The sequence below is a fragment of the Bactrocera dorsalis genome, chromosome 1 (genome assembly GCF_023373825.1).
Source record: "Bactrocera dorsalis isolate Fly_Bdor chromosome 1, ASM2337382v1, whole genome shotgun sequence".
Classification (NCBI taxonomy): Eukaryota; Metazoa; Arthropoda; class Insecta; order Diptera; family Tephritidae; genus Bactrocera; species Bactrocera dorsalis.
The window spans coordinates 42,407,181-42,429,250 of record NC_064303.1 but is presented as its reverse complement, the minus strand read 5'-3'; the positions used below and the strand labels follow the sequence as shown (position 1 = coordinate 42,429,250).

At 33.5% G+C, this 22,070-nt stretch overlaps 1 protein-coding gene across 11 annotated transcripts in view; it reads left to right on the top strand.

The window, feature by feature from the left end:
• Positions 1-22,070, top strand: part of LOC105232893 (cholecystokinin receptor type A) — a 103,823-nt gene that overhangs the window by 52,987 nt on the left and 28,766 nt on the right. For 2 of the 11 annotated variants that reach the window (XM_049462575.1, XM_049462574.1), the window contains exons 3-6: positions 107-265; positions 510-601; positions 19,258-19,785; positions 19,855-20,543. In XM_049462575.1, the coding sequence (XP_049318532.1) occupies positions 19,297-19,785; positions 19,855-20,543 (1,178 nt within the window). In that variant the 5' untranslated portion in view covers positions 107-265; positions 510-601; positions 19,258-19,296. Of the gene's footprint in view, positions 1-15; positions 51-106; positions 266-509; positions 602-7,936; positions 9,411-11,010; positions 11,704-11,760; positions 11,814-18,982; positions 19,786-19,854; positions 20,544-22,070 lie in introns of those variants that run through there. The other 9 variants (XM_049462573.1, XM_049462570.1, XM_049462572.1 and 6 more) reach the window with 8 other exon arrangements.

Genomic DNA, 22,070 nt, shown 5'->3' with positions numbered 1-22,070 from the left:
TTATTTAATTTTCAGGTGGTCTTTTTAGTATCCATAATGGAAGACGAGGAGTAGATTTTATATAATATTTCATGAAATCTATACAAATGTATTTCTTATATTTTAGGTTCAATTTTATGATGTTGATGAACTGTGGCACATCATGGAGTCTGGAAATAACAAAATAAGACGCAGGAGACCCTGTCATTGGGTGAGCCCTTATCACAAGGCAAGGAATGAGAAGGGGAGGTTTTTCACCGATTTCAAAAACTTGCGAAAAAATTACGTAAATTCTACATCTGGCAAAATAATGCAACATTTCTTTGAATTTTTCAATATTTATGTTTATTTATAAAAACAATAATTACTATTTATTTTATGTATACCATGTATATATGTTTTTTATAAAAAGAAGTTTAATGTTTCCAAATTTCGTGTTTACTTATCTCATATCTAATCAGAAGATAAGATTGTGTAAAAACATGTTTGTTTTAATTTTTTGATTTAAGTTCATTATCTTTCTGTAACAGCTTACTGTAAAATTCCATACACATATTATCACCAACTGACCCCGAAAGCTTATTCAACAACCCGTCAAAACTATCAAGGACTTGTGCATATGGTGAGTTGTTCTTTGTTGCTTCCAAATCTTCTTGTTTCTTTAAAATGTTGTTGAATCGATTCCATGCCTCGTAATTTTGGCTTCCACTAAACGTCCGACTACTTGTGATGGATGTTGGATTCTGCAAAATACACAAACAAAAAAATAAAACATGCACTTTATATGCATCCTTTTACATGCACATTATATACATACACTTACATAATCATATTACGGAACACTTAACACCTCCACATTCGTTCCATTTATGGGGGATGATGAATCAAAGTCTTCAAATGTTGGACTTGTGAAAGGTCTGCGAAAGACTTTTTCTTCTGTTCTTTTGTGTGATATCTTTGGCAAAAACGCCATTTCTTCAGCAAACTTCCAATCAATCGTGCTTGAAAAAAGGCTCCTCCTGCGTGTCTCCAGCAGCTCTACCACTTTTGTGCTTGCGGGCTTCTTTGGCGTGATAGTGATAGCTCTCCCCTAAGCTAATCCATCCAGCTTTGCACTCACTAACTAAATAAACATAAAACAAAAAAATCAAGTTAAGAGATTCATAAAATAAAACTTTAATTTATATACACTTAACAGTTTTACCAACCGAATTGATTATGTGAACCCAGGCATGATCAACAGCATTTTTATTCGAATGCATAACGTTTGTTATGCCCCATATTCGGCGCCACTTCTTTAATAAGTTGTCGTTTTTCACCTGCTGTGAAATTTTTTATTCTCTTTTGTCGCTTTGCTACAGGTATTAAATCTTACATTTCCAAAGGATTAAACAAAATAACATAAAAAATTCAAATAAAACCACAAACTTTCTTCTTCTTCTCACTCAATTTGCGTCAGAAATATATACAAACTGTTACGTTTCTTCGCAAAACCAGTGTTGCCTATACACAATTTATAAAATAAAAGTAGTAAATATACTTACTGAGTTTCTTGAGAGTTGGATGTTGCCATAAGAAAATTTAACACCAGAAAACTTCTTGATCTTTTCTTAAGCGTTTTTTATATGAAGTTTTTGCTTTTCTTGACAGCTGGAAACCCACCGTTAAGGCCGTTTTCTCAATGTCTGGTTAGCATCATCTGTCAATTAAGTTCTGGTTAACTTAACCAATACTTGTTCTTTTGGTAGAGACCTTTTTTAAACTGAAATTTCGGACCTTTTTTTTAATTAAACATGGAGATATATATTCTGATTTAAAGGAAATAAAATCTGGTGTTCCTCAGGGTAGTGTGTTAGAACCCATCCTTTACTTACTCTTTACATGCGATATACCACATAGAAAGCGACACGACATGACTGCAGGACGTCGTGAAGCCTGTTACATGAGCATTTGTAAGAGGGCAGCAATATAACAATGACCGGCATGTACATACATAAGATAAAACAGCTGTCCATTTTGTATGTACACGATTCCGTTGCTGCCATACGAATACCTTTGTTTGTTTAAAGTGAAATTTTTTATGCAAAAAATAAATAAATAGATAAACTTGTTTGTTTTAAATTATCAGTTGTTATTACAAATGATATAACAGAATAATTTTACATTTAACAATTTAGTGACATCTCTCTTCTCTACTGTCGCCGGCAAATTTAGACATATTTTCAAATTAGCGACAGCGGCAACTGAGAGCCTGATGTCGTGTACTCGTGCAGCTGTTTAAATAACTGTGTCCATAAGAACATGTGTATTTTAATATTTGAGATATGTCGCTAGAAGTCTGTCGCTCACTATGCGTTCATCACATTAAACAAAATAGTTGAAAGGACAGCTAAATGGCGAATAATTTCAACATTTCAACAAGCTATTTCACTACATTTAACATACTTTGCGCCCATTTTTCACTTCAAATTCTTTAAATAAAATTATAGACATTAACCAAATTCGCATTTTACACTTTTCGCAGGGTTTTTAAGTAGGAAACCTATACTTTAAAAATTACTTTTTACTCTCGTAGTGGACATCATTTATGTAGAAATGAGGAAATGGTTTTGTTTGTATGGGTTGGGTTCCAGCTCTCAAGTAAATGCTCAAGAATCAAAATTATCATCAAATTTATTTCTGGAGCTGTAGTCAAATAAATTTGACAGCAGGTTACGCATTGTGAATGATGCATATTAGAAGAGCAAGAGAAAAAAAACCAAGAAGATATACTTATGTGTGTAATACTATGTTCAGACCGACACTTAATCAAACGATTTCGGCTGTTCAGTGATTTATCCCACTAATCTTATAAATTTATCAAGATTTCGCCATTTAAAAATGACGGTTCAAAATCACTTCATCGGAGTGATTTGAAACTGATTCACGCTAAATCTCTCTGTGCGACTCTGATTTTGCGCCATCTACTTGTCAGCATTGGGAGTACATTATCACAGTTGATTTAGACACTACAAACGGAAAAAATGTAAGCAAACAAAATTTTTTTCAGCAATGAATCTAATTTCACCTGAAAATCGACTTCCCAAATGAAAAAATGCGTCCAAATATTTAAAAGAATACGGTTTTTATAACGAAATACTATATGATAATGTTTTCTTTTGATAAATATTGAGCGATATGAATTCTTGAATGGCAAAAACAGCTGTTTTTTCATGTTTCCAACGACAGTGAGAACGGGCTGATTAGTGAATGTAATTAAATGTAATCTAATCCCTTTAAATTTTCGGTCTGAACATGGTATAAGGATATAAAAATTTTCCTTGCGATTTAAGGAATATGGTTGATGATTGGTAAGTTTAATACATCATTTCAAAATGAACTGTAAACTAAAACTTTTGCATTAAAAAATAAAAAAGTGCTTATAGAATATATTTCAAATTATAATGAGTGTAAACAGTCTTTCACTGTTTTACTGGCACTGAGGTTAGGCACTTCGTGTTCGATATCAGGGACCTTGAAAAGTTATAGTCCGATCACGACAATTTTTCCACAAGGGATACCTCAGTTCAAATACCGTATTTGTGTAAAGTTTTATTTCCATATTTCGTACATGTCATCAGGGTGTTAAGAAAATATTATATACCGAATATCATTGAAATCGGTCGAGTAGTTCCTGAGGAATGACTTTTGGTCCATAAGTGGGCAACGCCACGCCCATTTTAAATTAAAAAAAAGCCTGGGTGCAGCTTCCTTCTGCCATTTCGTCCGTAAAATTTAGTGTTTCTAACGTTTTTTGTTAGTCGGTTAACGCACTTTTAGTGATTTTCAACATAACCTTTGTATGGGAGGTGGGCGTGGTTATTATCCGATTTCATTTTTGAACTGTATATGGAAATGTCTGAAGGAAAAGACTCTATAGAGTTTGGTTGACATAGCTATAGTAGTTTCCGAGATATGTACAAAAAACTTACTAAGGCGCGGGGCCACGCCCACTTTTACAAAAAAATTTCGTCCAAATATGCCCTTCTCTAATGCGATCCTTTGTGCCAAATTTCATTTTAATATCTTTATTTATGGCTTAGTTATGACACTTTATAGGTTTTCGGTTTCCGCCATTTTGTGGGCGTGGCAGTGGGACGATTTTGCCCATCTTCGAACTTAACCTTCTTGTGGAGCCAAGAAATACGTGTACCAAGTTTCATCATGATATTTCAATTTTTACTCGAGTTACAGCTTGCACGAACGGACGGACGGACAGACAGACATCCGGATTTCAACTCAACTCCTCACCCTGATCATTTTGGTATATATAACCCTATATCTAACTCTTTTAGTTTTAAGACTTACAAACAACCGTTATGTGAACAAAACTATAATACTCTCCTTAGCAACTTTGTTGCGAGAGTATAAAAAATTCTGCGAAAGAATTCAACATTCATTGTTCGACGAAACCGAATTTGCAATCCAACTCGTACCTTTTTATACTCTCGCAACAAAGTTGCTAAGGAGAGTATTATAGTTTTGTTCACATAACGGTTGTTTGTAAGTCCTAAAACTACAAGAGTCAGATATAGGGTTGATCGTTTCCTTCAGGCATTTCCATATACAGTTCAAATATGGATGAAATCGGATAAAATCCACGCCCACCTCCCATACAAAGGTTATGTTGAAAATTACTAAGAGTGCGTTAACCGATTAACAAAAAACATCAGAAACACTAAATTTTACGGAAGGAATGGCAGAAGGAAGCTGCACCCAGGCTTTTTTTTAAATAGAAAATGGGCGTGGCGTCGCCCACGTATGGACCAAAAACCATATCTCAGGAACTACTCGACCGATTTCAATGAAATTCGGTATATAATATTTTCTTAAAACCCCAAAATTTGGGTGAAATCGGTTCACAACCACGCCTTCTTCCAATATAACGCTATTTTGAATTCCATCTGATGCCTTCTCTGTATAATATATACATTAGGAACCAATGATGATAACGGAATAAAACTTTACACAAATACGGTATTTGAACTGAGGTATCCCTTGTGGAAAAATTGTCGTGATCGGACTATAACTTTTCAAGGTCCCTGATATCGAACACGAAGAACTCAGTGCCTAATCCAACCTAACCTAATGTTTCACCGAAAATATCGGTAAATCTCTCAGAATCTCGGTTATCACTCTATCATGCGAGAGAATAAAATGTTCGGTGACACCCGAACTTAGCCCTTCCTTACTTGTTAACTTATATTATAGTCCATAGTATCTGACCTAAACCCAACTGAAGAAGCTAAATTTAATATATTGAGTTGATGAGAAGAACTCAACCATAGGACCGGAATTCATTATCACAAACTGAGGCACATGTTAAAATTAATATTAATATTAGTACAAGTATAAATAATTTTAGGTATTCTTGGTTTATCCAGCACTATCTTCTTCTTTATTGGCGTAAACACCGTTTACGCGGTCCAGCACTATAAGTTCATTTATTTTTGCTAGGTTTTCTTACATATGGACCGATCTGTACGGTCTAAAGCCAAATGGAAGTTTGAAAGTCTTATATATATAGTCTATCTCGAACAACTTCACTTTAAGGCATTAAAAAATTATTTTGTGGGCTTTTTCGGTAACAACCTCTTTTGGGCGTTCACACGTTCACCGTTTTCAGTGCTCACATCATCACGTCTAAATTTAGCATACCAATTCTTGATGGTTGATTTTACTGTAATAAAGTGAAGTTTTAGCTTCAAGTACATTTCTCCCTTCACATAACAATATTTTATCAACACGCAGAATTCCTTTTTATCTATTTTTTACACAATAAAAAATGTTACAATGATGATAATTCACAAACTATTGTTCCGACAGTTGCCAAATAAAATAAGGTAGCGCCATCTCGATATATGCGGTAACAAGTCATCCGGAAAGTAAAAAATTTTATGTGTCCACGCCCTCTAATAAGTTTGGTATCTCCAAAACTATTAAAGCTACAACAACCAAATTTGCTTAACATAAATACAATACTATTAGAAAAATGTGAAAATTGGACAATGGGCATGGCACCGCCCACTTTCTAGTGAAATCCCATATCTCGAGAGCGGACTGACCGATTTCCACAAAATTTTAAAACGTAACTTTCCTTTCATATTCCTATGTTACTCTGTGAAAATGAGCGAAATCGGACTACAACCACGCCTACTTCCCATATAACACAATTTAAAATTCCATTTGATTCTTTCACTTTTCAGTACACAAATAAAGAATTAATTAATATAAAGGAATACAATTTTGCGGTAATAATTCCCTTAAAGTAAACCACCTTTTGACCAATTATTGTCCAAATCCAACCAAAACTGTTCAAGCCCCGAGGTACCGAGCATGTGGACCCGATACCAATAGTTGGCTTTTGACCGAAAATATTGTTCAATGTGTGAGATATGAAATTGAAATTCGCACAGAATCCTTTTCTGACAATAGTATTTCATTCTGTCAAAAATGGGTTGAATCGGGTCAATACCTTGCTGAGCCCTCATATACCTAATATATATAAAAATTTTAGAAGTTATAGGTGACTTTATGTTGGATATATCCACTAATATTTGGACCAACCCAATGAAAATTGCAGAACATGTTTTATTCATAACATTGTTTCTTTGCGCCTAAAATAGATACAATTGCGCGAAAACTTGAAAAAATATAACTATTACCAAGATTTTCGGACCTCTACTTGAACTTGCTCCATATGCTTGGTGATTGTATGTAAGGTACTTAAATGAAACCGAACTAACATTTTTTTGAGTATGTGGCATCTTAGTAGTATCGGGGATGAGCAAAAATAGATAAAATCTGGTCGGCACTACCTCGTACTCAAATATATTTAATATTAAATAATCGGTTGCACCCGAATACTTGTTTTATTTTAATATAATGCATTATTATATTCAACCATGCAGTTCAAAACTACTAAAAGCGCAATAAATCAATAACTAATTACGCCAGAGACATTCAATTTTACCTCCGGGATTGTAAAAAAGAGCTTTATGGGAGGCGGAGTGAAAATTGGACGATGAGCGTGGCGCCGCCAACTTGTTGGTGAAATCCCATATCTCGGGACCCGACCGACCGTTTCGTACAAAATTTAGTACGTTGAGTTATCTTTATGTCGGTTGCACCCGAACATTGTCCTTACTTACTTCTTATTATACTGCGGTCATCATAATAAAAATATATGGTTTTAGTTTTAGCTCCCTCATTCGCATAAATTCAAAAAACACCAAAAAAGCCAGTGATCGGCAGGCCATTGCCCGTGGGCACTCTGAGTATACGTATTTCACAAATGTTGTCAATGCAGTTATTCAATAGAAACCAGGGATAAGAGGATACTCAACTTATTCCAGTGAGATAGCGCCTCAAAATAAGCGTTTTTTATAACAATTTGCATTGTAGTCCAAATAGACAGTGATAATTCATAGTGCGTCGAAATATGATAATATTGGATTTCATTACAGATTGTATTTTACTTTCTTAAATGCATTGTCCTGGTCTCCTCCCTAATAAATTTTCATAATATGCTGCAAATTTTACGGAACTGAATTCACTCCAAATTAAAACCTAAAATCCTTCGAAAGTTTTAGAACTTCCGGTTGACTTTATACCAGGGTTGGGCATTTTTGCACTACCACTAAATCCACTATCACTGAAAATTTAGTGATAGTGAAAAAAATGCACTATCACTAAACCTTTAGTGATAGTGAAAAACAAATTGCACTATCACTAAACCTTTAGTGATAGTGAAAAACAAATTGCACTACCACTAAATATTTAGTGATAGTGAAAAAAAAATGCACTATCACTAAACCTTTAGTGAAATATGAGCTTTAACTAAATACATTTGAATTTATATTTTATGGCCGATATTAATTATCAACTAGTTTGTTGATAAAAATATTTCTTGGCATATAGGCGGTATAATTAAACGTTGTCATTAAGCCAGTCCAACGAAATAAAACATGATTTCTTGGTGTCAAGTGCAGGCTACTTGATTTGGCAGTCTCAAAATTGCACTGCAGCTCAGTAGTAATGCGATACATATGTTTATATGAATGTTCAAATGTACACTGGGGAGCAAAAAGGAATGCATGTTTGCTTTTTTGTCCAGTAGAAATATCACAACACCTACGACATGTTAAATAATTACAAAACAATGAAAAATGTTTACGTTATATGAAAAACAATCATCATTAAACTTTCAAAAAACCTATGGTAAAAATTGTATCATGAAAATCAACTCTAAGATCTGAAAAGTGCAAATATGTACTCTAATAGCCCTGACAGACGAGCAAAATTAATGCGCCTTAAGCAACGCTAATGCGAATTGAAATTTTATGGTGACAGACGGCAGGTTTGTGCATTTAGACAGCTGATAGTGAAATTTGTTTCTTTATTAAACAAAAAAGTGAAATAAAAATGAATAAGATAAATTATTAAAAGAAATTTTGGTAATTTTGGAAAATCAATATAAATTTAACGAAAAAATTCGTTTATTATTATCTACGTTAAAAGATAATAGAGTGAAATTAATAGCAATAATTGATTGTAATGCGGAAAAAGTGTGCAAAAAAGTTAAGAATATTGGAAAAATGGATAGCAAAAGTGCGACATCTGTTAATAAATAGCAAAAATCGGCCATTTTTGAGCAGTGTTGCCTACTCAAATTTAGTAAATTCAACCAAATGTACGGAATTCTTGTGCATTACAAACTTGCATTAACATGGGTCAAATACGCAAATAAATGTAAATTAAGCCCGCTAATGCATATTAGCGCTGTCGTCTGTCAGGGCTATAAGAGTAACAAAACAAAGTGGCAAAATTCTAATGAGCACTTGTGCTAGCAAAGGTACATACATACATATGTGCACTATCACTAGCTTATAAGGAAAAGCTGATAAGTCCAGTTTTCAACAAATATTTGACTTTGATGCAAAAGGAAAGGCCACATTAAGATACGTTGTTGTTTTCATATCTCCTTTAATATTTTCAAAATTGCACTTATCAGCTTTTTACGCTAAGCCGACGATATGTAAGCATGCATAAGTTAGTTTGTACGTTCGTTTGTAAAATTGAACTAATGTTACTAAATGGGAGTTATTGAAATGCAATATTTAAGTGAGTGCTATTTTTGATTCATTGCCGCACGTGTTTTTAATAAAATATTGTAGTGTTCGAAGTGATTTAATTTATTAGTGGACAAAAATTATCTTTTAATAAAAGACTTGTAAAATGAGTGAAAATGAAATAGATTTTGGAAGTGACGACTCATTGGCTGTCTACGTACTATCACTGATAATCCGAGCACTGAAGAGTTTCATCATAACCAACTTTCTGGCGTGAATGAAATTCTTTTTGACGGAGAATTTTTCAAAATAGTGGAGAAGGTATTTTTTAAGTTCAATACTTACAACTAGAGAACGACCGAACTTCAGCTTCGGCTATGTCCGGCCACTAAAGTTCGATTCGGTTTCCGTTCGGCTTCTGCCAAAAAAACCGAACTTTGTCCGATCATTTGTCAATTTTTATTGTGTATGTCTCTTGTAGTGAATGGAGTATTTTATTACAATTTTTATTTAACAGAGAGCTTCAACTAAGCTCTAACTTTATACACCACTTACGCGAAAAACATCCAAACACATTTAAAGATTTTCAAAAAAAAAAATCTGAAACCAGAAAAGGTTTCCGTGCTAGATCTGCAACTGATCGAGATCTTCTTTCTTTTGTTTGCGAAACGTGCTCTCCATTGTCTATTATGGAGCATCCTAGTTTCTTAAAATTGCTTTCCGGAAGAAGGATCTCCAGTACACGTACAATAACCAGAATGCTTTCCGAGAGCCACACAGAGTTCAAACAAAAGTTGTCAGCGGATTTGGCCAAAATTGAATTTATTTGTGCAACAGCTGATATTTGGTCTGGAGGAAAAAAAGCGTTTTTTGGATACACCTGTCACTGGCTAGAGGCTGATACCTTAGAAAGAAAATCTGCAGCCTTAGCATGCTGCAGGTTTAAAGGTACACATTCTTTTGATTGAATAACAGATATTATTCGCGAAATCAATAGCCAATACAATATACCAGTCGGAAAAATAGTATATACCATAACCGACAATGGATTAAATTTCGTCAAGGCGTTTAGAGAATTTGGAGTTATCCTCAGTAAATAATATCTTATAAAACAGTTAAGTGCTAATAAATTATTTTAGAGAAAAGAGGTGAAAATGAGAGCGACAGGGTACTAATTTAAAGACGCAAAACTTTCGCAAACTGTGCAATTTGAAATGTGAAAATTTGTATTTTGTTTACTTTAATTTTGATTTAAATTTGGTTTGACTTAAATTATTACTTAAATTTGAGTTTAAATTGTTCTTGTCATATAATTTATACTTATATGAAATATACTGCGAAAAGTTGTTCAAGCGCCCAAATAAGAACTTGTGTATATAGATGAGTACCCTTATTATATGTGTATTAACTTTTTACATTTTATTAACACAGATGAACAAAACTGTGGAATAAATGTAATAGGCCAAAATCTGCAGAAATAATAAAGACAGTTGTATCTTCGTATCTGGTTACGCCTTGCGTTACAAGATGGAACTCGATGTACGATTCAGTTCAGAAGCTAATAGAAATCAAAAGCAGATTAACCGTGCGATTCTGTAACGTGAGACAGTCTCAACTCTCTAAATTTGAGATTTTGAGTTAGAGACAATTTTTGAGACTTGAGATGATTTTGCTATTCTGTAAGTGATAGTCTCAAAATCTATTACATTTCATTATTCAGAGATGTTTTTACACTTGAATGAAAATAAATATGTCGATAACACATATGAAATTTCCTATAACATAGTCAAAAAACATAATTATCAATAAAATTAAAAATATATGTTGACTTTGTTTCATAATATTTACGAAATTTATGTAAAATTGTTTTATTTTTCATCTTTTCGTGTTTGAGTTGCTTACAAAATATAAAGAAACGACAATCGATTAATATCTATGATGATCTCTATTCAGTATATTCAAAATGACAGACAAGAGCTCTTTTAGTTTTGTGACCTGCTAACTACCAGGTCTCAATATTTTGAGACTAACGCTAGAGACTGTTTAGTGAATAGTAACTAGTCTCAAATTGAGACTTTGCCTCAAAATGTCTCAAATAGAGACTAGAGACTGGTTACAGAATCCCGCTATAAGTGAACTATGCTACAAGCTGGAAATTTCTACTTTTAATGAGGAAGAAATATAGTATTTGGAAGAATATGCAAGTGTTGCAACCTATCGCAGAAGCTATCGACTTCCTGCAAAGAGAACAAAATATGTTCTTTGGGTATTTCATTCCCACTTTAGTGTCTATCAAAACAAAAATGCAACGTTTAGCTTCTGAAAACTTAAAATTTCTTACGGAAATTAATATTGAAATGCAAACAAAGTTACTGGAAAGGTTTGAAAAATATTTTCGTCTGCATTCTGACTGCTGGGATTCAGTTATTGCAGCAATCATCATTCCCGATATCAAATTAATATTTTGTTAAGTCTTGTTGGAAAGATGATGTTCGAGAAAAAGTTAAATCATATGCGCTGGAGCTTAAAAGACAACCGGTAGAGAAAGGAAATAATTTACAGCCATCCATAAGTGCTAGTACATCAATTCTCGAATTCGATGACGAGTCCACAGGTATTCGATTTAAAGAAACCAACCTACGAAATTTTTGTAAATAACTTCCTTTTTCAGATGAAAATCAATGTATACAAGCATACTCCCACGGCGGAGCTGTAGCAACCGAAGTAATTTTGTACTTGAATGACGCTGATAGAAGCACTGATGCTTTGCACCGCTTTCCTATTATAAAAAAAAAAATTTTAAATAGTTATGACAGCGACATTTGTGGATGACACAGCTTTGTTAACAGCTGGAGAGTTAACTTCAGTATCTAGTCGACGAATGTAGACAGCAGTCAACGCTATTACTAAGTGGGCATCTAAGTGGCGCATCAAATTAAACGACACCAAATCAATTCATGTCGACTTTACCTTGAAAAAGTCGGCATATTGTCCAATTTATATAAATAACATTCCTATATCATAACAGTGCTAAGTACCGAGGTATCACCTTAGATGCTAAGCTACGCTGAAAAGAGCATGTCAAAAAAAAGAGCGAGCTTGATATGAAATTTGGCAAACTAGTAAGACAACAGTAGCAGCAAATGTATTTCTTAACATTTAGCTTTTAAATATCTCTCCTAATTATTTAGACCAGAATTGTTGTAAGTATTTTATTTTTATATACTAGGTACAATGTAAAATAATAAATAAAAAAAATAATATGCTTTATAGCGCTTGGTAACAACTTTTTGATAAATAACAGGATGACGACCCAAAACAAACATCCAAAATCTTGAAGTAATTGCTTGCCGAACTAAATTTCTTATTGATGCAGTGATCAGCCCAAAGTTCTGATCTCAATCCGATTGACAATTCGTGGTCAATATCAAATGTAGATACGGACAACAAAGATCAACCGCTATGTCCATAATCCTTCCTATTCAAACTTCGTAATTTCTGTATCCTTACGGCAGAACATGCTGCAACTTTCTAGTAAAGGCGTAAATGGGCAGCTGATGCAGGAATGTACCGAGTGTATTAGTCAGCCGTGACATTATAACGCCGGATGCCTTTCCGGACTCCAGTTAGTTTTCTGATATTATTGTGCCAGTGCCACCTATATTAGAATTGGCCTAATGACGGCCGTATACATTCACACGACAATATTTGGTTTACCTCTTAAGTATTCTTTTACAGGTATAGTAGGCCATATACGCTTTATTTGCTATATTTTCGAGGTTAATCTTCCAAATTTAGTTTAGTATCGATTTCAACCCCAAACATTTAGCTGTGGGGAAAAAAGGAATTGAAGGAACGGCATCATGTCTTTGTACCCACTTTGTCTCACAAAGCTGCACAACTGAATGAGAATGGATTCGTTCCTGGATGTGCAACAAATTACCGACAAGACGTGTTACTTCGGCAGTGTTGCTTGAATTTTCGCAAGTTTAGAAATTTCACGAAGGAAGTGGTTCCGCTTTTTTAAGTTACTAGCAGAGAGACAATATAATATAAATTCATTTTCAAAGATTTTTTCAATTGTAAGTGTGAAAGTTGCTGTCTAATGTATGTTATACGGACTGAGAAAATAAAACAGCTGTGGTTCCTTTGGGATAACAATTCACTTTTTGACAATTTATATTTGTTGTTTTAGGACGTTAAACGCAATCGAACTGCACGAAAATCATACAACAGCTTATTTAGAAGAAATTTGTCTCAGCTTCTCATCAACGTCTCCACAAATAAAGGTTCCGCATGCGAAAATAATAACGACAATACTATGATGAAATTAAATAGGAGCTCGTTTGGCGACAAAAAATAATTCCCTGTTTTGCACGCAACCAGTGGCGTAGCTACAACTTCGGGCGCCCGGGCCAAGGATGTTCTGCCGCCCCCCTTTATTTACCTACCTACAAGTTTTATGAGGTGTTTCGAACAAAAGTGAACTTTTATAAAATATCTTTGACATTAAGTATATAAAATTTAGGAACTAGAAGCCACGCAAATTCTGAAGTTCCAAATTCTCACAATACGGTTTTTGAGGAAATTGATAGTAAATTTGCAAGACATCTTATTAAACTTAGACTGTCCAATTTTGCTATTCTCTTGATAGAATGTGAAACTGCTTAAACTTTTAATTACAATGACATGATATGTGATTTTGCAGCGATCAAAACTAGAAAAGTGCATCTTTAAGTTCTATCACTATTTCTAAGAAAGATATAAGACAAATTCAAATACTGAAGAGTATTCGAGTAAAAATTAATATTTTTCATTGTTATTCCGATTATTATATTGTGAGTGTACAAATCTTTATCTTTTATAATAAATTTTGTACATAAAAAAGTTTGTTGAAATATTTTTTTGAATATTAAAAAACAGCGAATATCGTTTTGCGGCTCCCAAGACGTTGCGCCCGGGGCGACGGCCACCTTTGCCCCCCTAGCTACGCCACTGCACGCAACCTTAATTTGATTGTCACACAGGTAGTAAGGTGGGTGATATTGTAAAGCGCATTAAAATAAGTGTTAATACCAGTGATGAATTACGAAAGAAACAAATAGATACTGGGGCTTCTACAAGTAATACAAAGTAAATGATTATTGACGTTAGTATGCGATGGAAAATACGAGATTTTTATACATACTTATTTTAGAGAGATTTGTCCAGTTAGCAACAATCATACATCAGAGAAACCGCTTGACAGGGAAAAGGCTTTCCAAGTTGTTATTTTTAAAATCGGTTTTAAATAAATAACTTTTTGTGTGTTCAAAAACCTTTTATAGATAATATTTATTGAGAAAAAGTTTTAACAGATAGCTAGCAAAATATACCAACTAAAGGCTTACCAATTACTGCAGTTAATGGATTTATGCTTCTGAAATTAGCTTTTTATCCTCGATATTAATATACAAAGTTAATAAATACAAGGTGTGTTCCAAAGTAAACTTTTTGAATCTAGCGCCTCTTGGTAGCGCCATCTATATGTCGACTAGGGGTATAACTCTTTTGCAACATAATATTTACATGGCCGTACATGATGAGCATCTGTGAAAAAATATTAACTGCGTTTTTACTTTTTTGTTTTCTTGCAAAAAGTTCCCGCACCTACGCAATTGAATTTTTTTTATTTTGATAAAAAAAAAAAATGTGCAAAAAACGCGTTTAAAGTTTTCAAATCCCATAAGCCTCAATGTAAAAATTTGCACTATTTTGTGGATATCTCAGAAACCATGCATGATATTGATATAAAATTTTGATACGGTATAAAACACCATAAAATCTACGTTTCGGCATCATTAACACGAAAAACGTTTTTTTTTGAGTAGGTATGATTTCTTTATCAGGAGCAATATTCCGATAAGAAAACGCAGAAATATTTCTACATTTTGTGAAAAAAAATAATACACCCATAAATAGAAAAAAAAGCATCACCGAATATTATCTAATACGTAAAAGAACGCAAAACCACACAACAAAACTTTACGATATGTGTCGACTAACTGTAATATTTTCCCAGTAATTCAATTGCTTTTGTATTCATTGGCGTTGCTTCTCTTCCTCACGCAACGTAAATATGCGATAAGCGTCGACTAACTGTAACATTTTACAGTTAATTCAATTCGTTTTGTATTCATTGTCTTTATATTGCTACTCTTTACCAGTCTTGGTTTAGCCAGCATCGCGAAAGCTATTGAATGTGGACAAATAACTATTTAACATCAAAAACATAATGTCTTTTAAAAAGAGTGAAAAAGATGTTCTTAAAAATTCAAAAGTGTGGACAAATAATTTAGTTGCTTTTAAAAAAAGTACAACGAAAAGACGTGAAATAGTAAACATTGAAAAATGTTTAACCGAATTGTGCAAAATTCCGAAGCAGGCCGCTATAATTGGAAGATACAATGCATTGGCAAAAATTGAAAAAAGCAAAGTGAAGAGGTGCAAGATTATTGGAAAAGAACTGATTGATTTGTGGTCAAAACTTAATTTTCCAATCATAGCAAAAGTATCCCTTGAACGTAAAATACAAAAACTCATAGAAACATACCAGAAATCGTTAAAAAAACGCAGTGAAACAAACATGGTAATCGCATTCAACAAATTATTTGATGTAACGAATAAAAACGGTATGTGGCTTGGTACTGAAGATAAAGAGGCTGTAATGAACTCCAAATAAGAACGACGGAGAAGTTGGGTACACAACTACTAAGGATGTAAAGCTTCACCCATCCATAGCTTTCAAATGAAAGAAAATACCTCCGTCAAAAATAATAATATATTAAACTCATCAATATCTTCAATATCATCAAGCGACGCGAACGATGATTGCTGCGTCCCGAATTATGAAGAATTTGAAGTACCTTCAAGGCTTAAACAAGCGAATTGTTCAACAAAGGCAGCAGTGAAAATAGTAACAACTGCCAATGTGACCACCAAAAATGCTGCTAAAATATGCAAAGAATTGGCGAAATCAGGAGTTAATATAACAACACCAACACAGCCAGGAATTTTAAAAGCAGCAAAAAAAGCAGCAGAACGTTTGGAAGAAGATTATAAGACTTCACTCAAGAATAATATTTGGTGTCTTCATTTTGATGGGAAGAAATTCGGTAAAAGAGAAATACAGGCCGTGGTGCTAAAAAATGAGTTCAGAGAAGTAAGATTGGCGGTCTTGGATCTTGATAATGGAAGAAGTTCAACTATATTTGAAGGCATCAAGGAAGTTCTCGATAATTTTCAACTGTGGGGATCCATCAAAATGATTGTGTGTGATACAACAACCGTCAATACAGGACATAAAAATGGAGTTGTTGTCTCACTCCAAAAATACTTTTCAACAAAAGGTTTACATTCACCGCAATATGTGGGCTGTCAACATCATATTTTAGATCTGATTTTAAGACATGTAATGGATGAGTCACTGGATGGAAAATCAATATCACAAATATTCCCATACGATATATTTTCAGAAATGATCAATAATTTCGATGCTCTAAAACAAAGTTTCGCTCAAGGCAAAGAAAAATTGAAAGTAAGATGCATCAAATGGCGCGATGACATGCAGTATCTGTATGAGCTGGGACAAGCGTTCAAATATTATGAAAAAAAATAAAATCTTTCCTTATATAAAATTTAAGACTCTACCATCGCTAAGCAACGCCCGTTGGAACTCAAGGGCTATACTTTGCATTTTGACATTCATACTCATTGCCAAACACCGAACAAAACTGTTGCCTATTTGTCAATTTATATGCGGCGCTTGGTATGACGTATGGTTTCCCGACCACCGTTTTCATGCAAATGACTTCACAAAATTAGAAACATCGGTAAAGCCTTTTAAAGCAGCGCACAAATGTTTTTTAAAACACTGGGTGAAGGAAGACTCATTTATTGCAAACCAACAGCGCTCGAATTTATTACTATTTTTAAGTTTCTTAAAATAAAATAGAAGATTTTTCCTTTAATTTGATGTATCATATGTATCATTTTTAAGATGTTCACTATATGATTGGAGGGTTCCATCATTGGCAATGCGCGTGTCCGGTTAGACGTGTGAGTCACTGTATGCGCAGAACGAGCCATCAAATTGATACAAGACATTTATCCGAAATGTAAATCTAAGCGCAGTTTAAATCTTAAGTTTATTGCTTCTAACTCTAAATAAAATATATGTTTAATAAAAAATAAAGAAAATGAATTAACAAAAACTGTATTTTTCTTATATATAAATAATAATAAATAATATTTGTTGCAAAATAATCAAAAAATACTTTTTTTGAGTTAATTATGCCGAAACGTAGATTTTATAGTGTTTTATATCGTATCAAAATTTTATATCAATATCATGCATGGTTTTTGAGATATCCACAAAATAGTGCAAATTTTTACATTGAGGCTTATGGGATTTGAAAACTTTAAACGCGTTTTTGCACATTTTTTTTTTTATCAAAATAAAAAAAATTCAATTGCGTTGGTGCGGGAACTTTTTGAAAGAAAACAAAAAAGTAAAAACGCAGTTAATATTTTCTCACCATTGCTCATCATGTATGGCCATGTAAATTTTTATTTTTGAAAAAATTGTTAAAAGTTATACCCCTAATGTCGACTGGTGCGTTAGAATTCGCTATCTTTATCGATTGTCCAGTAAGAATTTCTTCACATTTCATGGATTGGAACTGAAGTTATTGCGTTTTAAGTGTCGGTGCGAAAAATAGCTTCGAACAAAGAGCAAGCATTTTGTTTTAAAATTGGTAAAACTTTTACTGAAACGTTTCAATTGATGAAACAAGTGATGATTGCCTATCCCGTATCAGAGTGCACGAGTGGTTTCAACGTTTTCAAAGTGGTCGTATAGACATAAATAATGTTCAACATGTGAGCCAATCAAAATCCGTGATCACCCGAAATTCCATCGGAACTGTGCGATTTCAAAAATCAGCCGAAATCATCATTGAAAGTCATAGAAATGGAATTGAACATCTCCAAAACATCGATTTTTCGCATTTTGACCGAATATTTGGTCTTACGCAAGGTGTGTGCACAGTTTGTTCTGTACAAATGCACTTTGATATGGCACCATGCGACTTGCAGACGTAGAGGCCATTGAAAAGGCTTGCACCGGCATACTGGCGGCCATACGAGTACCGGCCAACGAGCTAAAACACTCGTTCGACATACTTTTAGACCGTGCAAAAGCTGTATTCAAGCAAAAGGAGACTATTTTGAATAAAATAAATTGATTTTGCCGAAAAAACATTTGTTCTGCTTTTTTTTTAAGTTCTGTTTACTTTGGAACGCACCTTGTATATCGATGTTCCAAAGGGCGGTGTTTTTGACTTCGATGTTTTTTTAAACAGTTTCAGTTTATCGACTTTTTATGAATGCATGTTGCGCTTTCGATAAGGTATCCGCTAGGATTGATCTTATGTGCAATTGCATTAGTCTTGAGTCTTGGGTCTAAAGCCTTTTGCGTTATTGTGTGTTCTTCAATCAGTTTAGAGAGGAAAACTACTTTGACTTTTTTTCAACTTCCTGGGATGTAAGGTAGTTGAATGCTGGCCTTATATATCTTTTCTAGCCTTAGAACCATAGATTATTTTAGCTTCAATAATGATTGAATACAACATTACACCAATGATTTACCGTTACTTTTTCGGTTTAAGTAGTGACAATTGTTACAAAAATTGCAACTATTCCGACATGTTTTGATGTAATTATTTCGGTAATGGTAAGCACTTTTGTTAATTCGTGCAATAAACTTAACTTATTGGGGTTTGGTGAAAAAATTGTAGTGAAATATATAGAACAAGGTGGCGCGAAAATATTTGGGTATTTTTTAAATAAATACATTTAATTATAGGCAAAATTTATTAAATGTGTAGAAGTGTATTTAAGTCTTTCTACCAAAACTTACATCCAGTTTAGCTGCTCAAAATATATGACTCTACATTATGTAATACCAGTGAAACAGGTAAATTTTAGCCAAAAATTGCATATTTTTTACTCAATGTTTACACAAAAATATGGCAAGGATTTCGAAAATACATTTTGCATTATGTTGGCTAGAAGACGAAGTATTCAGTATGATACTACATTTTATTTCCTTCATTCAATTGTTTTTCAGAATTAAATGATATGAAATATCAACGTTTATTTTACTACAATGAACAGTAACAACTTGCAGCAATGGTGGGAAAATACTTATCGCCATCATCAGCTGAAACATGCTTTCAATCCACACGATATGCACGGTCTCCAGATACCTACACACACATCAAATGACATTGGTTCAGATATATTAAAGCAGATCGGTAACAATGATTATGACGCCTTTTTAAATTACACTATAACGAATTCTCCGATTAACATTCCTGACTCAGAAGATAACCTCTTATCTTCAGTTACGTTATTAATTATGGTCATACTATTTGGACTAGTTGTATTTGGTGGCGTATTAGGTAATGCAACATTATTGTTCACGCTTTGTTCGGCATCATCAGTGCGATTGCGAAATCCGCTTTTATTAGCTGTTTGCCTTGCCGACTTGTTAGTTACGGGCATTTCCGCACCAATGACTTTATTAAATGTAGCCCTGAATCGTAAGACGAACACTTTACCACTGATGATATGCAAAGTAATTCATTATGTGCAGGCAAGTATACAAATCTTATTGAAATATAAATTTTGACTATCAAAATTTTATGCTAGTGTTACTTTACAGATAATGCCAGTGGCTGCAAGTACAATTTCTTTCTTCATGCTGTCACTTGATCGTTATGCCACAGTAAGACACCCTTGCTTGTCACAGTTACGTCAGCGTCGATATTTGCATATTTCATTAGCGCTCTTTTCTTGGATCGCATCAGCTGTTCTCAGCGCGCCATTTCTGTACACATACAACATAATTGCGAAAAGTGCAATAACAAATCTCAATGACAGCAACAAATATGCAGCATCGTCTGAAATTTTGTTAGGTACCAATGAAAACGCTAAACTGGGACCGTTTTTGCTTACCACCACAGCTTTACCAAACGTCAGAATAAGCTGTACTTCCGACCTCGGGTCCAGTACATTTTTAATTTCATTTATTATTTTTCATACCTTTGCCGTTTTTATTATACCCGGATTTGGTGTGCTATTAAACCATTATGGTGTACGTCAGAAGTTATGTGCACTTTCTTTAACAGCGCGAGCCGCTCACGGTGAATTACCACTTCCTATGCCCATACTCCGTAGACAAACGCACATGGTTATTGTAACTGGAATCGCCAACACTCAGCAGACAAACGGATGTCCGGTCACAAATGACCCCTCTAATGGACCTGATATACAAATGCAAAACTTAAACCCAGGTTCCATTATCGGAAAAAGTCATGATTTCATCAAATCTTCCAACCCCATATCACCAAGGTATATTATATGTTATTTAAATAGCCAGATACAAGTATTTATATATCTTGAGCTATTTGCGTTAGAATATTTTGTAAACATGAATGCTAAAAATCATTTGAACTGAAATTTATATATGTATATATGTATAAATAAGACAGGTTTACAGTGGTTTTTTTGCCCTAAATATAAGATGTTTATGAAACTATCAATGGTTTTGTAAGATTTGCTCTCGTTTTTTTTGATTTTTCACCATTCCCATTTAACAGTTTTAGTAAACAGAAAGAAAAATGTCGAAAACACGTCTTATATTTAAGTAAAACGCCTTTTATGAGATTTTCTATTATAATTTCCCAGGTGATAATGTCTTTTTAAGGAAAAACAGTAATCTGCCATCATATGACGACCTCAAAAATCTTTATACCATTCTTCCATCACTTTATGATCCTGCTTGAACCGCTCTATCTGTTTCTTATTATAATTTTAATATTAAAGCGAAAATGTATATGATATAGACGTTTGCGAAACGCAGTATATTTTTGACTAAAAATTAGGGGTACTAAAACTTCTGTTATAGGAAATAGTTACAAAAAAGTACTTGTTGTTATACCATGTTCAGACCGACACTTAATCACACGATTTCAGTTGTTGAGTGGTTTATCCCACTAATCTCATAAAATTATCAAGATTTTGCCATACAAAAATTACAGTTCCTGAAATCTCTCTGTGCGACTCTGATTTTGTGCCATCTACTTGTACTTGTCAGCATTGGAAATCTGTTAAATTATCACAGCTGATTTAGACACAACAAAGGAAAAAAATGTAAACAAACAATTTTTTTTTTTGAAGCAATGAATCCAATTTCACCTGGAAATCGACTTAACAAATGAAAAAAATGCATCCATTATTTCTATTATATGGAAAATATTAAAAAAAAAAAGATTTTTATTTCAAAATACTATATGACAATTTTTTCTTTTGATAAATATTAAGCGATGTGAATTCTTGAATGACAATAACAGCTACATATTTTTTGAACATGGTATTACCAAGAGCGTTGAAAACAAATGAAATTTGGCTAACGACTATTCTAATACACGTTCCATCATGATAATGATTTCTAATTCCTTCAAATAATTTAAAAATGTTTGAGACAGTCTTATCAAGATAGTCCTATCAACATGTCATTGTTGAATGAATTAAAGTTCAATTGAAATATTTTTTTTGTAAAATAAATTTTCAATTAAACACCACCATTGGCAAATACATATGTATATATATTTCTTAATCTTACTCTGAGTTATTTTCGACTGCTTTTCGATTAAGAGGTTGTATACAATTATTTTCTGAAAAAATCGGTTTTTTTACATTTTACAGTCCCCGGATCTCTATAAAATTTGAAAAAAAATAATCTTTAAAGGATATACTTTAAGAAAATAATGCAATAAAATAATATCGATTTTTTAACTCACACAAGTGAATATAACCCATTACAGTTTGGTCGTGATAGACCTTGATATTCTTGCCATTGTGATTGGACACACACAA